Raw genomic sequence first — 17,261 nt, forward strand, 5'->3', positions numbered from 1 at the left:
ATCATTATGTGAATATTTGAGCTGATGGTGTTTACGATATGGTTTGCTTTGTATTTCGCTCTGTGCTTAAGATGAAGGTATGTATACTGGGTGCTTTTATTTTTCTGGCCTCTGGAATACAATAGATTGGTGACTATCTATATAAGGAGGTTGGACTGGTGTCGAATCCAGCACCATGTCAAGGGGCCGATAAGACATAATCCAGACTCAACGGCACCCTGAGTAGAAAGGAATAACTAAAAGTTATGCGAGAAGACAGTTACAGAAGAGAAAAGCAGGGAAGCAAACTGCAAGCAGATCCTGCAAGGACACTAAACTGCATTTATGTCATTTAGGTTGATATTGACTCCATTTAACAGCTGAGGAACACTGAGGCATAATATTAACCAACTAGCCTAAGAACAGTTATTGAGTCAGTAGCAGAAAACCCCTGTGTCATCTTCCCTACTAGCTGAATCTGGCTGGGGCTGATGGGACTTGTAGTCCAAAACAAAGAGTTTTTAGCCAATGCTGAATCCTGCTGCCACATCATGAAAGTTCAAAAGGACCGAATGGACCATTGGTCACAGGATTGGCCAAGACACTGTGGAGCATGAGGCAGCCGCTTCAAACTGCCTAATGGTAGGACCAGCTCTGATTAGTCTGGCCTCATGCAGCAATTGTTATTTTATTGTATTCCTGAAAAATGGAAAAGGGGAATTTCACTGTTGACCCTGGAGTGAAAAGAAGATGAATTCCAGAATTGCCCTTTCTTGCGTCGACAGCATAATGGAAAACACCAGCAGCAGGAAACCATTTCTCCCTCATGAATATAATGCTGAACACATTCAAATTAAAGAAAAGAGGCAACCAAAACATACCTTCTAGAGCAAATATTCTTTCTCCAAGAGCTTCAACAATAGTAAGCAGGGCTAATTCATCCGAGACATTGAAGAAATGCTTTTCTGTTGGCTCGCTTGCAATCGATTTTATTTCCTCAACCAATTTTTCAGTGCTTAGGTTGCCTCTGTTGTAGTGGCCAAGAATCTATGACATTTCCAAAAAAGACATGCTAGTGTTGCAAGGTTTCAAAAAGACATTCCTGTAGCTCACAAGTGGTGCCATATGGAAAACTGAAGAAGCAAATACAGGAACCATTGCCTTGGGAGATCGCTTAGCCATGGATGTTATATAACTATATAAATTGCCCTGCTGTGACCAGCCCAGACAGAAACACCACTCAAGTCTGGACTTGGCTTGTGGAGCTCAGCAATCAGGTCGCATGATGGAGAAAGTCTGGGAGGCTCCCATCACTGAACCTTCTGCTGGGATGTGTGTCCTTGGCAGATGCCTGACTATGCCATCTGTTGATGTTGGCCATGATCTGGAGAGCACTGTCCAAGGTTGCAAAGCCAGCTATATTGTACCATTATTGCTTCACTGGCCATTGTAATTTTGAGAAACAATATACCCCAGCAAGGAAAAGCTTTGTGGGTGCCAAATATTTGATTGTAGAAGGGGAGCTGGCCATTTAACAAAAGAAGAACCTGATGGATCAGGCCAACAGCCCATCTAGTCTAGCATCCTTGTCTCTGTGGCCAACCAGATGCCTATGGAAATCATCCATATTATAGAAATGTGCTACATGGATTTATTATGGTGGGAACTGGGAGAAGCCCAAAGCTAAACATGTCCATTGCCCAAAGAGGAGCTAAGCTTTGCCAAACAGATCTCCTTGGCCATTGTCTCTATTCAGACCCAAACAAAGAGAATCAAACTTATGTGCACAGTTTGCACAAGCACACTCCCTCACTTAGCTCTTCATCTGCAAAGTGAAGAAAATAATATAGATCTACCTTGTATGTGGTATGAATTACTGAGATGATGTAGGCCAAGTGCTACACCATTATTACTCAATTCTGAAAAGATGGTCATGCAGCTAATGTAGCATGTTTCCGGAGAAACTTGAGGGGAATGGAAGGAGAACGTTCTATGGGTCTTTAGGCTCCTGAAAGTGCCACCCTTCACTTACAGCAATCGAAAATCTCTGTATATTTTCTTTTTCGCAATCTTCAATCACTTTCTTTAATCGGAAGTTGTCGTGAGATTCTCCATCTGTCACAACTACCATGACTTTCTGGACCCCTCGGCGTGCTCCACGAGCTTCTGTAAAAGCTTCTTTCCTAAACAGTCGGAGAAAGAGAGCAAGGCAAAAGAGAAAAGCAGCTGCAAACATTCTCCCAGCTAACGGCCGTAACCAATTATAAGCAGCAAGTACCAAACTAAGCAGGATCAACAGTAACTAGCATGACATGCAATAAGTAATTATTTATTAAAGACTAATACTACATCTATAGAACCAACAGAATTATATTGGCTGAACAGAGTTTCTGCAACAGGGATGACTAACCTGTTGCCCTTTAGTGTAGTTGGACTCCAACTTCCATCAGCCCCAGCCAGCATGACCACTGGTCAAGGATGATGGGAGTTGTAGTCTAGCAACCTCTGGAAGGTCACAGCCTCCCTACCATTGGGTTGGGGTGTTTGATTTGGTTTAAAATCCTTGCTCAAACAGGAAGCTCACTGGGTCAGTCACCCTTCCTTACCCAGACTTTGTATTATGAATAAATGTAAACAAATGTTCTAAATAAATAAACAAACAAACTTGGAGTTATATCCAACAAAGTCATCCCATTTGTGCAAGTACTTCCACTTGTGGATCAGAATTTTCCCTCCCCCTTCCTTTTACCACAGTCCTCCTGATCCTGCAACCCTACTTGCAGGCAGATAGGCCAAGTTAATTCCAGCATCACAGGTCTGCATTACAAATACTAACTTGCACTAAATTGGTGACAGTTTGTGACAATTGGTGAGCATATGAAAAACCAACATGGTAGCTCATGGGGGCTGGGATAGCATCTTAACCTTGATAAATATTGCACTGTATGCAGTACTTACCTTGCTGTATCAATTCCAAGAGCTGTCATGGTTTGGCGTCCTCCCCGCTGACCAATTTTCTTTGCTGCAACAAGCACTTCTTCTGTAGTTGTGTATGTGTTGAGGTTAAATTCATGGGTGACATTTTCTCCATATTGAACGATCCCAACCTATAACACATAAAGTCTGCTAAAGTAAGCATTGCAATGATGGGAGGAGGAGGAGGAGGAGGAGGAGGAGGAGGAGGAGGAGGAGAGAAGAAGAAGAAGAAGAAGAAGAAGAAGAAGAAGAAGAAGAAGAAGAAGAAGAAGAAGAAGAAGAAGAAGAAGAAGAAGAAGAAGTTTTTTGTACCTCGCCCATCTGACTGGGTTGCCCCAGCCATTCTGGGTGGCTTCCAACAGAATATACAAAAACACAATAGAACTACTCTTGGCACCTGCCCTTACAAGTGGAGGGGGTGCGGGAGAAGGAGATACACAGCAGCAGTCTGCATGCATCTCCTTCTCCTGCCCTCCAAACTGCATGCTTTATGCCAATACCCTCCAACATTTCTCCGATGAAAATAGGGACATCCCATTCCATAATGATAATTTTACTACACATCTTACTTGATTGCCCCAGGCACTCTGGGCAGCTTCCAACATATATAAAAACATAATACAGTGGTACCTCAACTTACGAACAACTCGACACGACAACTGAATTTTTCGACTTACGAATGGGGCAAATGGCCGCATGCTTACGAATTTCTCGACATCGAAATGGAAACCGCGGCGGTTTTAGATAGGTTTTTTTTACTTATGAATTTTTAGATGGGGTTGCTTCGACTTACGAATTTTTCTGTTTCCAATGCATTCCTATGGGAAATCGCGTTTCCAATGGCACTTTTCAACTTATGAATTTTTCAACCTACGAAGGTGCCTTTGGAACGGATTAAATTCGTAAGTCAAGGCACCACTGTAAAACATTAAACATTAAAAAAAACTTTGCTATACAGGATTGCCTTCAGATGGTTCAGGGTTTAGATAACTCCATACCCTCCAACATTTATTCAAGGAAAAAAGGGATATCTTACCATACCCTCCAACATTTCTCCAAAGAAAATTGGGACATCCTAAGGAAAGTGGGACATTCTGGGATCAAATCAGAAACCAGGATGGCTTCTCGAAATCAAGGAGGATCATGGAAAATAGGGACACTTGGGAGAGTCCCAACTAAAGAAGTGCAAGGCCTTCGAATCAAGGCCACTCCAGAGCACCAGATTGGGCCCTGAATGGGGTTGCGCAGAGCCCACATCTATGTGCTTATAGTGTGCTCCTCTTGCATTCTGCTCAAGACATAGAAGCCATCTAAAATGTGAAAACTGATTCACACTTGGCAAAAGCTTCCTAATGGAAAACCTGTTCTGGGTAGAACATTTGCATGGATCATACTTGTAACAAATCCTTACATATCCATCACATGAACACATGGCAGGACGTTGCTACTGGTGGCAGCTGCCCCCTTGCACTTTTGGCAGTACAGTTGCATATGTGCGTGCTCATCAAACACACACTGTATGCGAAGTCCCTTAATTTCCCCAACTTCGCTTGTAAAATAAACATGAAACAGAAAAGAAAGATAGATAAACAACTCTCTCCCCACCCCGAAAAATAACCTCTTTCTTCATCTCCACTTGCTTTGATGTTATGGGAGGTTCTTGACTAGAGGTGATCTGTGCAATGTTCCATTAGCATATTTCAAGTTTATGTTTGCCTTTGATATTTTGAGTACATACCGCTCAGTTGTGGGGTGATAATGCACCTTGATTTGGCATATTTATCTGTTCCTCATCTATTATTAAAAGCCCTGTAACATTGACAGATTGAATATCAATAAGGCCTCTACAGGTTTTATCTTATCGTATTCTTTTATAGCCGGGCCAGTTTGCATTTTTAGTTTAGGCTTTGCAGATGTGCTTCCCAATCAGTTTTATAACCCATCTCTTTTTAGTAAAAAAAAATAAAATTTTTTTGTTTACTGGCACTCACTGTTGCCATTTGAACCGAATCATGTGAACAGAAGCACAGATGTTTTACGGTTACAAAAATTAAAATAATGATACCACAGTTATTACTGCGATTATAGAGTTTCACCTGAAGGAAACATGAAAACCACAGACAGTTATGAAAATAAAATGTTAGTATGACACTTCATAGTTATTTTATTACAAATCTGAAACCCCTGACGCAAATTGCAGTCATACCAACCTCCACCTTTGACTATGAGGTTTCTGTTTCAAGTGTGACATGACTTTACAAATGCGTTACAGCTAAAAGAAAAAGGAAGCAGGCTGAAGTCCAGGGTGCAGGAAGTGAGAAGGAGCAAGTTTACATTATGATCGCAGAAAAGAAACTAGATAAAGTGGTACCTCGGGTTAAGAACTTAATTCGTTCTGGAGGTCCGTTCTTAACCTGAAACTGTCCTTAACCTGAGGTACCACTTTAGCTAATGGGGCCTCCCTCTGCCGCCGCATCACCGGAGCACGATTTCTGTTCTCATTCTGAAGCAAAGTTCTTAACCCAAGATACTATTTCTGGGTTGGCGGAGTCTGTAACCTGAAGCGTCTGTAACCCAAGGTACCACTGTACAAAGATTCTTCCCCCACCAGTTATACAGAATTCAGGATTACGTGAACCAGTAACAAAAAAGTACTAGATTTGAGACCCACAACACATAACCTTTGCTCTGCTGTTTACTGAGATCTTTGCTTCCATGTACTCAAATTTTGCCTTGAGACCTCTGTGTTTTGTTTTTGTTTTAGAAAGGTGACTAAAAATGTAAATAACAACACAAATTCAAAACAAAATAAAAAAATCCTTCCAGTAGCACCTTAGAGACCAACTAAGTTTGTCATAGGTGTGAGCTTTCATGTGCATGCACACTTCTTCAGATATGATGGACTTCCATTTCATGCGGCTCAATGTGGTGCCTTCCATAGTACTAGTTACAGGTAGGTAGCTGTGTTGGTCTGACGCAGTCAAAACAAAATAAAAAAATCCTTCCAGTAGCACCTTGGAGACCAACTAAATTTGTCATAGGTATGAGCTTTCGTGTGCATGCATCTGAAGAAGTGTGCATGCACACGAAAGCTCATACCTATGACAAACTTAGTTGGTCTCTAAGGTGCTATTGGAAGGATTTTTTTATTTTGTTTTGACTGCATCAGACCAACACGGCTACCTACCTGTAACTAACACAAATTCAGTAAAGGAGCTTAGATCAGGCATCCCCAAACTGCGGTCCTCCAGATGTTTAAGCCTACAACTCCCATGAACTCTAGCTAACAGGACCAGTGGTCAGGGATGATGGGAATTGTAGTCCAAAACACCTGGAGGGCCGAAGTTTGGGGATGCCTGGGCTAGATGAACCTCGCTAGGAAAAGAGATCCAGACCCTGGGTGTAGCCGCTGAAAAGGCCCTCTTCTAAGTCATCACCACACACACCTTAGAGGTAGGACAAGAGAGTCTCTCCTTAAATTTTCAGCACATAGGCTGCCACATATTGGAGAAAAGTGTCCTTCAGGTCAGTGAAGGATATTTTCAGCCATAACCAACACTTTTAATACCATTATCATATGGACTCCCCCTCCCCCTCCTCTTCTCTTCCAAAACAGATTTGAGGGGGCATGTGCTGGAAGGAGAGGGAGGGGAAGTTCTGTTGCATAAGCAGAAGTCCTTGCGCTAATGACATGACTTCACTGGATACAACGCTATATGCCCGGAACATAAATATCATTGGTTATATAGCTTACAGTGTAATGCTGCACATTTTTAGCTAGAAATTTAATAAATACTCAGAAGTAAGCTTCGTCAAGTTCATTGAGACTTACTTCCAGGTAAGTAGATTCAGGACTTCAGCCTTACTCTTTTCCCTTCATCCCCAGTCAGAAAAGGAAGACAAAACGTGTTTTTCGCCATACCTGTGTCTCTTTGGGGCCTATGTCCATATTTCTCAGCAGGCTGTCCAAGAAAGCAGTCACACTCTCCCATGGGTAAATACTGTTGGAGCCATCAAGAACAATAACAAGGTCCAGCTGGGTCTTGCATTCTGCAACGTGAATGGTCGGATCTTAAAGAAGTGCCCCAATGCACCAGGAGGAAATTAATAATGCCTTTAAAAAACCTAAACTAAATCTTAGCTGGCACTCTCAATAACTTTACTTGCAAGGACCCCTCCCCTTTACTTTCAGTGGAAATTTGTTGTTGTTGTTGTTTAGTCGTTTAGTCGTGTCCGACTCTTCGTGACCCCATGGACCATAGCACGCCAGGCACTCCTGTCTTGCACTGCCTCCCGTAGTTTGGTCAAACTCATGTTCGTAGCTTCGAGAACACTGTCCAACCATCTTGTCCTCTGTCGTCCCCTTCTCCTAGTGCCCTCAATCTTTCCCAACATCAGGGTCTTTTCCAAGGATTCTTCTCTTCTCATGAGGTGGCCAAAGTATTGGAGCCTCAGCTTCACGATCTGTCCTTCCAGGGAGCACTCAGGGCTGATTTCCTTAAGAATGGATAGGTTTGATCTTCTAGCAGTCCATGGGACTCTCAAGAGTCTCCTCCAGCACCATAATTCAAAAGCATCAATTCAGTGGAAATTACTTTTAGGTAAATATGCTGAAATCACAGGCTGCAAAATTTAATTGTTCGGTCTTGATGGCATTACTTATACCTCTTCTTCCACCCCATTGACATTTCTTCCTCTGGAGTTAATTTCTACAACTGAGTCTTGCTGAGACTCTAAATGGGAACTCTGAAAGCAGGAGTATATAGGGAGGAAACCTGTGGCCTTCCAGGTCTTGTTGGGCTTCAGCTTCCATCACCCCTGAGTACTGGCTGTGTTAGCTGGGGCTGATGGGAGTTGGCATCCAAAAACATCTGGAAGGTCACAGTTTTCCCATCCCAGAGCTAACAAAGAAGAAGATCCTCAGTTGCTGACCTTTAAAGTCTGAGCCTAAGGCAGTCTGGGAAGCCTGGTTGCTGGGCAAGAGCATTAGGATAACAAAGGTGAGTAGAAAAGTTAATATCCAATTTCCCTGATAGATTATATTCCAAATGCATGTCACTGTGTGCAATAAGCACCACATGCACGCTTGCCAACCAGATAGTGGACATACAGCTGAGGGTGGCGTTTAAGAAGGAACAGTAAATTTATTACAGTAATGGTACATAGAAGAGGATACTTCTGTTGGGATGTATCTAAGGCAGTGGAAGTGCGAACCCAGACACTTTAGCAGTGGCACAATAGTGCCTTTTCCCTTGTGCTGCTAGAACCGTGTTGCAGGCAGAGGGAGCAGCTGGCCTTATCCCTAATGCACTACAGCTCAGGATTTCATTGGCATTCCAAATGAGAAACTACCCAGTTCACACTTTTTGAGCCAATATGTGAACTAAAGCACAGCTACCCTTTGAAATTCACACTTCCCCAAATTTTGTGATGCTATTTTGCAGCCAAATAATGTGGTGACAAATGCGTATATTAGGGAATGTTTGCATAAAAAAACACATACATTTTTTTGGGGGGGGGGAACCAAGACGAACACAAAACTGCAAAGGTGATGTTGGGATATGACTGTTTTGGCAGTAGATCAGCAAGGATTCTGACTCCCAGTTGTTTCAGAAAGGGCATTTTACACTAGTGATCATCCTCAATAGATAGTTCAGATGTTTTACACTTGCCACACGTTTTTCAGTTGCTGGCTATCCCAGAGCATGTGATTTTGCACATAAATAAAACACGTGATCCAAGTCGCTGTTACTGGCTGGCTGAAATGTCTGTGATTTCTAATAGAAAGGATGCCTCCAAGATTCCAGGAATCGGAGCAACTAATAACATCCAGCATTTCCTGGCTCTCACGTACTTTGACATGTGCAAAAATGTCTGGGATGGGTCACATATGTCGGGGGGGGGTGCGAGGTATGCAACATTCAAAGTGGCCCTAAGTCAAGAAAACAACTGTTCTGGCTTCTTCAGCTATGACTCAGACAAAACCAAAGAAATATGGTTAGTCTGGCATTACTTATAATTGTCCTCAGCCAGGGAGCAAGAAGAAGAATTGGAGAAAGGAGAAGCAAAACCATATGTTCCCACAGCATGCTCTCTGGGAAACGGATCATAAAGTAATTATGAAAGCAAGACAGTGCATTTCTTCAATGGGATCTACCCCTGGGAATCAATATAAATAATGGAATGCCATTCATATAACAGTAGGACAGGTTGGTAATGTGTTGAACATCTTGCCTTGCAGGCCAGTCAAGTCACATACTGGAAAGGTCCAAGAGAAACCTAAAAACCTCTCTAGTAGTGTAGGGTTTATATGAGTGGGATCTGAAATGTACAGTTGCAGGATGAAGTGCCATTGTTTAGGAGTCCAGCCACTCCAATCTAGCGCCATCTGTGAATTCCTCCACTTCTCATATTCAGTCAGAATTCCATAGCCACTGAATATGCCCACTGCTAAAGAGATTCTTTTGGGTCCTCGCTAGGGATGGATGGAACTGTCAATTTTTGTTTCTCTCATTTTCTCATGTTTTTTCCCCCCAATCTAAAGTTCAGTGTTCCACATCAGTTCCTGATTTTTTCCTCTTGTTCCCAAGAAAATTCACCAGCATTTTACTGGGAAGTTCTCCTAAAATATAAATGTCTGCATCCTGTTTTGCCCAGCACATTTTTCCAAAGCATTTCCTCCTACAATAGGCACCCCCAAACTCGGCCCTCCAGATATTTTGGGACTACAACTCCCATCATCCCTAGCTAACAGGACCAGTGGTCGGGGATGATGGGAATTGTAGTTCCAAAACATCTGGAGGGCCGAGTTTGGGGGTGCCTGCCCTACAATAATGCATTTTTGTAGGTATTTATTTTTTTACTAAAATATTTGTTTTTGTGGACATTTTGCTCCATTATATGCCTTTTTGTACACACTGTTGGGTTGAGAACCGCACCTCAAAATTCAGGCAAATGCAAATTTCCAAGGATGGCTGCGTTTTGGTTCCAAATTTTTCCCCCATTCCTAATCCTCACCTAGCATTTTCTTTCAAAGGTTTCACATCTCTCTGCAAAGTTTGGGGTTCCCTCAAGCCTGTTTGATAGCTTATTTTCTGCATGGGGTGCCCTTTTGGCCACATAACCAATGACACTCACAGCCTGAACATCAGAAATAGATAGAATGAGAATGCAGCCACCGCCAGGCCATTTTATGCAAAAATACTGCATCTTGTGGAATGCCTTCCCAAGGGAAGCTTGCCTGGCCCCTTGTGAAGATGCCATTTCAGTGCCTGGCACAAACATTTTCCCAGGCCTTTTAATTATTTGAAGCTGTTGAGAACATACATGTTTATTATGCTCTGTTGCGGTTTATGTGCTGCGTTCCACTGCTGTTTTAAATTGTTGCTGTGTTGCAAATTATTATTGTATCATTATTATATATATTCTGGACTTTTTCTCTTATACGTTGCCCTGCTAGCTGGTGGCAAAAGTGTGGGATATAAATTTGAGGAACAAAAAATAATAATTAAAAACATCCTTTGAAATATAGCCATGATGCTTCAGGATGGGTGAGTTCCAGCAGCTGAAAATATGTTTTTGCCATCTAGTCCAGCTTTCTAGATAGAATCACATGTCTTTCTAGGGAAAAGGTGGGTACTACTACTATTACTAATGGTAAAGGTAAAGGTAAAGGGACCCCTGACCATTAGGTCCAGTCATGACCGACTCTGGGGTTGCACGCTCATCTCACATTATTGGCCGAGGGAGCCGGCATATAGCTTCCAGGTCATGTGGCCAGCATGACAAAGCCGCTTCTGGCAAACCAGAGCAGCACATGGAGACGCCGTTTACCTTCCCGCTATAGCGGTTCCTATTTATCTACTTGCATTTTGATGTGCTTTCGAACTGCTAGGTTGGCAGGAGCTGGGACCGAGCAACGGGAGCTCACCCCGTCACAGGGATTCGAACCGCCGACCTTCTGATCAGCAAGCCCTAGGCTCTGTGGTTTAGCCCACAGCGCCACCTGGGTCGGTAACGTAAAGGTAAAAGACTCCTGGACGGTTAAGTCCAGTCAAGAGTGACTATGGGGTTGCGGCACTCATCTCACTTTCAGGCCAAGGGAGCCAGTGTTTGTCCACAGACAGCTTTCTGGGTCATATGGACAGCATGACTAAGCTGCTTCTAGCGCAATGGAACACCGTGACAGAAATCAGAGCACACAGAAATGCCTTTTACCTTCCTGCCACAGCGGTACCTATTTATCTACTTGCACTGGCATGCTTTCAAACTGCTAGGTTGGCAGGAGCTGGGACAGAGCAACGGGAGCTCACCCCATCATGTGGATTCAAACCGCCAACCTTCTGATCACCCAAATGTACACAATTGCACCAGAACCAATTTGTTCTGGTTCATGGGGGTAGGAGAGGCAGTGGAAGTTCCATTTTTCAAGCAAAAATCTTTGAACTGATGGAACAAGTGAGTTAGACATGGGCCCTTGTTTACAAGGGAGTTTTATTCTGTGATCTAAACTTGAGCAGGCGCTCTTGCACTCCAAATATCAAACAATAGTCAACAAAACAAGTTTATGAGGGCTTTTCAAGTCATTTGTCTTCTTAATCTAAAGAGGCACTCAGTTCGCTGTGACTACATAAAGATTATTTTTAGCCTGATCTTCGCTCATGACATAGCATCCCAAACTCTGTTTATGCTAAGCAGCAGCCAGAGGCAGCAAGCAGTTTGGTAATATACAGACTATGATAACATTTACTTAACTTGGTAATGCTGGTGGCCTTGAAAAATAGTTTCTGCTTTTTGGTATGCTTCTGTGTGTACATTCGTCTCCCTCGGTGCTCAATAATTTCAGCACGTAGAAGAGCAGCAGTCTCATATACATACCTTGGACAGATGGGGCGATGGAGTTTACAACCTCAAAAGTGGAGCTGACATTGGAGCAGATACCAGTGGTGTAATGTAAGCGCCCACATTTGTAAGCATAAAGAGGCCCACATGCCTTAAGTAAAGGAGAAAAAGATTACAGTTTGAGCAAGTCAGCTTACTTCACAATAATTCCAAGGTCAGGGGATATCACAAAATGGCAGTGTAAAACACATGGCAACACCAGTGTGATGCCACATTAGGAAAACTTCTTGTCGTTGCTTCAGTGTTATGATTTATATATCCTTATGTGAACCATATTGAGTTCTTCTGGTGATGAAAAGTGGTATTTGAAAATATAATACGAACGTAATTGTGAGGCAGAGATGACCTTAACTACAGCTAGACTGGCTAATAGACGACCCATGAACCAGATCCGTTCCCCATAACAATTTGTGAAAATAAAATTAATTTTAAATATATATATACAAAATTTGGAACCCTCTTATCTCTACGAGATTTTTATCAAGGTAAAAATAAGGGAAACATAACCAGCAACATTATATAAAAACTCAACTTGTAAGAAACAGTTGTTCCATGCTTTGAGTTGTATCTGCCTCACTCATACTCAAGATTGACCCATTGAAGTCAATAGACCTGCTAGGCTAGCTTAGTGCCAACATTAATATGATGAGGAAAGAAATTTGTATCACACAATTAACCCTGGGCTGGGGGACCACCCAGAGGCGACAAAGGGGGCAGGGGACAAGAGTATTGGTGATAATTGCCTCTTTCCAATACTTTTTTTGCAGAAACTCTATTGGATCCAAGCCCATGTTACAAAGAGAAGGGATATTTCTTTAAGTTGAATGACTCCCTCCATTCATAGAAGGACTCTGCTGGTCAAAAGCCATTATATAAACACATCTACTAAATTTTTTGGAAAGCAGTTTTCTGGTTGCAATGCATTTGGGTACAAGATACTGTAACAAGAAGAAGAAGAAGAAGAAGAAGAAGAAGAAGAAGAAGAAGAAGAAGAAGAAGAAGAAGAAGAAGAAGAAGAAGAAGAAGAAGAAGAAGAAGAACTTCTTATTTATACCCCACCCATCTGGCTGGATTTCCCCAGCCACTCTGGGCAGCTTCCAACAGAATATTAAAATACAATAATCTATTAAACATTAAAAACTTCCCTAAACAGGGCTGCCTTCAGATGTCTTCTAAAAGTCTGGTAGTTGTTTTTCTCTTTGACATCTGGTGGGAGGGCGTTCCACAGGGTGGGTGCCACTACCGAGAAGGCCCTCTGCCTGGTTCCCTGTAACTTGGCTTCTTGCAGCGAGGGAACCTCCAGAAGGCCCTCAGCATTTGGCCTCAGTGTCTGGGCAGAATGATGGGGATGGAGACGTTCCTTCATGTATACTGGACCGAGGCCATTTAGAACTTTAAAGGTCAGCACCAACACTTTGAACTGTGCTCGGAAACGTACTGGGAGCCAATGTAGGTCTTTCAAGACCGGTGTTATGTGGTCTTGGCGGCTGCTCCCAGTCACCAGTCTAGCTGCCGCATTCTGGATTAGTTGTAGTTTCTGGGTCACCTTCAAAGGTAGCCCCATATAGAGCGCATTGCAGTAGTCCAAGCAAGAGACAACTAGAACATGCACCACTGGTGAGACAGTCTGCGGGCAGATAGGGTCTCAGCCTGTGTACCAGATGGAGCTGATAAACAGCTGCCCTGGACACAGAATTGACCTGTACCTCCATGGACAGCTGTAAGTTCAAAATGACTCCCAGGCTGCAGACCTGGTCCTTCAGGAGCAGTTACCCCATTCAGGACCAGGGAGTCCTCCACACCTGCTCGCCTCCTGTCCCCCAAAAACAGTACCTTGAGTTGTACCTGCCTCACTCCTACTCAAGACTGACCCACTGAAGTCAATAGACCTGCTAGACCTACTGTAACAAGGTTTTGTCTGTAGATTCATGAGATCAAGGAGTAGATTTTCATCTATACTTCTATACAGTTGGACACCATTTTGAATCAATATGGCAGACGGAACATTTCAAAACTAAAACTACACTGATTTCAACTATTGATTTCAAAACTGCCCTCATTTCCCCTCGCTCAGAATTGCCAAGCAATTGCTGGTCACTTGTTTCCTTAAAATACTTTATTCACTCACCAGAAATCCTCCATTTGGGTTAGTCACTAAAGTTGCTCCAAGGGTCATGTTCTCCTTTACTTCCGCAACGTGAGGAATGGAGATGTCATCTATAAATAGATCAGAAATGTAAAATATGTGGAAACGTGCAAGCAAGATGTTAAATCATGTTGGTTTCTCTAAACTAAATCACCCAAACTTTTTTATATAAAACAAAGTCTTTTTCTGTTTCCCTTCCTCCTCCCTCTTGATTAGGATTCTGATGAACAAGTCAAAGGCCTGGCTCTCATCCCAGAAACTTTGTCTGGGACACTGCTTCACATAGTTTTCTTGATGCTCAAAGAGGATGTCAAAACAGCAATGCAGTGACAGCAAGAGACAAGCATTCACATAAATTACAAATGAGAACAAATCGAACCTTTCCAACTCCTCTCTTGTAAAACTACTAAATCATTTGATAGGATATTAATGTCAGCAGCATTCATGACAGTTCAATGAGTAGAAAGGTGAAATAGTTATTGGACAGGATATGTATTAGAATTCACACCTGTCCCCCTATTAGTAAGTTGATCCATGTAGGGACACACTTAAGTACACCTGTTTAATTGTACATTGAAATGGAAAATAACACTGTATGTGTACTGCTAGAGCGATAATATGGAAACATCTATTGGGCAAAACAAAATCTCTCAGAGCGCCTAACAGGTTAATGATGTATCTCTGCTGCTCTGACACAAGGTGTTTAACTTAGGTCACATGAAAAAGACTGAATTTCAGCCCTTGCATATGTTAATCTGTGAGCATCCATTTTGTGTGAGTCTTTGTTCTCTATCCACGGAAGAGGGGTGTGTGCTAATGACATTATCTCCAGAAGGAAACAGCCTCCAGGCTAATGGAATCTGGGCTGGAGAGCCAGAGCTTGGATTTCAGCTCTGGATAGAATAAATTCATATTTCTAAGACATTCAGCCTGTGCTGGGCCCGCATATATTATGCAACTATCTGGCTGTCATATGGGTTGGACTCAATGACATCATACTCAGAGCAGACCCATTGAAATGGACCAAACTTAGTCACGATCGTTGAAGTTAAGAGTAGGACTTAGTAAGAATTTGTTGAATGGCACCCCATACCCACTTTGGCGGGAGCAGTCTGAAAGCATAGTAAACAATCTGCCTCTTGAGCCTCTCCATTAGTTGATTCAGATTTCACTCTAGAGCCAGGTACGGTATGTATAAAGGTGTCAAAAAGGGTTTTGTGTTGTTGGTTTTGTTTTTTTTAAAAAAAACTTGTTCCTGCTTTTATGTATAACTGTGCAGTCATAAAAGTCCTGTGAAGTCAGGAGTGTCAACAGCTTTGCAAACGTTCCAGAAAAGAAACAGGCAGCAATTTAATGCATGATTTGAAAACTAAGAGTCCTGCCTGATAGCTAAACATTTTTCACACTCTGTAAGAAAGGCAGAGAGTAACCAAAGCAGTTAGTACAGATTGGTGCAGTAGGACTGTCAACAGGACACAGAATATATTACACTTCTATGCAAAGATCTGCATTGGCTCCTGATTTGTTACCAGGCCAAAAGCAAGGTGTTACTATTTGTATATAAATCCCTTAACAGCTTACGACTTACACCATACGTACCTACTGGACTCATCTGACATGTTGAAGTGGCACTTTTACAACTTCCATATAATATTCTTTCTGCACTTGCAGGGAATCAGTCTTTTAGCATGGTGTCACCTATGCTCTGGAACTCCCTGTCTGTTAGTATTACGCAAGAACTTTCATTGTTCTGTTTTCACTGAACTTCATCAGGATTCTGCGAAAACTGAAACTAAACTTTGCCAAAGTGCTTCTCCAGGCTGCCTGCGAGAAGTAAGGGGAACACACAAGCCCAAAGCTTTGCTCAGGCTTGTTTCGGCAGTTGTGTGCAGTATTAAGCCAAGGTTTACAGTAACAAAAGTAGGGATCTAACAAAAGGAGAGCAAAATGCATGAACCGCAAAATGTTTTAAATAAATATCTTGTTTGTATTGTGAGTATCTCATAGAGACTAGTTCAAGGCCTGCTTTTTTTCTCCACACTTTTGTATTCAGGCGCTTGACTGTACGGAGGTGCATTAGCATTAACACTGCAGCATCATGGAGATGTTCTTCTGCGATCTCAGCTGCATTTATCCCCAAGCTACCCCATTCCACCAACTGCTCTGGTTCGTCCCATATAGTGCCTTGGTTTGTACTTTCCCACAACTTTTTCACAGATTACATGTCAGGTGTGACGTTTTTACACTGTTTGTTATAGCTTTATCAACCCGACCCATCAAGGGTTAACTCAGACTCCGTGTCGACTGACTGGACATTCCATGAGGGGAGGGGAATGGTTGGATGTTTAAAGAGAAGGGACAGCCGTTTTGGTCAGCTGAGAGGGTGCTGGGGGAGCGGGAGTGTGAGGGTGGTTGTAAAGAAGACCTAGGAGAGTAGGTTTAGGTTAGGTAGTCGTTAGGTTATCTAGTACATGAGTAACAAGGTTATTACCATTGAAACTAAGCTTGTACAACAGGAATACCTTAAAGCAACCATAACGTTCTTCAGAAATAAAATTTCCAGTGTTAAAGTGCCAATCAGAAAATCGTCTGTGTTATTTTCCAGCCAAGGTACATGAAACTCATTCATGAGGACACCCATTAAAAGGACAACATTTCCTTCAAGAGTGGAACTCTTAGTTTGTAACTTTGGGGTGCACCAAGAGGGCGAGCCAGGCAGACAGACCCAGGGTGTCATAGTTACCCCAGGGAAGGGGCAAACTTTTACAGGAAGGGATTCTTAGAGGCAGAACTCCCTATACTGTGGACACAAGGGATAGTCTCAGATTCAGCCCTGAACTTTAATAGGTACCTGGCCACGGCTGTGCTGGAAAAGGACTCTCTTTGGTATAAAAGAAGAGGAAATAGAATAAAACCCTCGATTGCATGAGGGAATACAGAAAGGCTAAGGGGAGCAATAGTGGGGAGGCTAACAGACCATCCCTGTTAGTTCTGTTAATAACAGGAGAGGTAGAATAAATAATACGGAAGCAAGGGTCTTTCGTCGCATCGGGTAATCTGCATGTGTATGGGAAAATGATGAGGTGCAAACCAGCCTTTTTAAAAAATGGGTCTGCATGAGAGAAGAAACATTCACATCATATTTTATATGTAGTGATGCACATGAGAATATTTTCCATGGATAAATATAGATCTAGGAAGAATGCCATATGTGACACAACCCTACAATGATGCAGAGAATTACAAAGAAAATACAGAC

General features: G+C 42.5%; 1 protein-coding gene across 1 annotated transcript in view; it reads right to left on the reverse strand.

The window, feature by feature from the left end:
• Positions 1–17,261, reverse strand: part of ITGA1 (integrin subunit alpha 1) — a 70,348-nt gene that overhangs the window by 37,636 nt on the left and 15,451 nt on the right. The window contains exons 4-9 of the mRNA XM_035100484.3: positions 13,985–14,073; positions 11,833–11,947; positions 6,878–7,005; positions 2,938–3,086; positions 2,012–2,162; positions 861–1,026 (exon numbers count right to left, since the gene is read on the reverse strand). Coding sequence (XP_034956375.3) covers positions 861–1,026; positions 2,012–2,162; positions 2,938–3,086; positions 6,878–7,005; positions 11,833–11,947; positions 13,985–14,073 — 798 coding nt within the window. The remainder of the gene's footprint in view (positions 1–860; positions 1,027–2,011; positions 2,163–2,937; positions 3,087–6,877; positions 7,006–11,832; positions 11,948–13,984; positions 14,074–17,261) is intronic.

This window comes from Zootoca vivipara, chromosome 10 (assembly GCF_965207765.1).
Source record: "Zootoca vivipara chromosome 10, rZooViv2.hap1.1, whole genome shotgun sequence".
Lineage (NCBI taxonomy): Eukaryota > Metazoa > Chordata > Lepidosauria > Squamata > Lacertidae > Zootoca > Zootoca vivipara.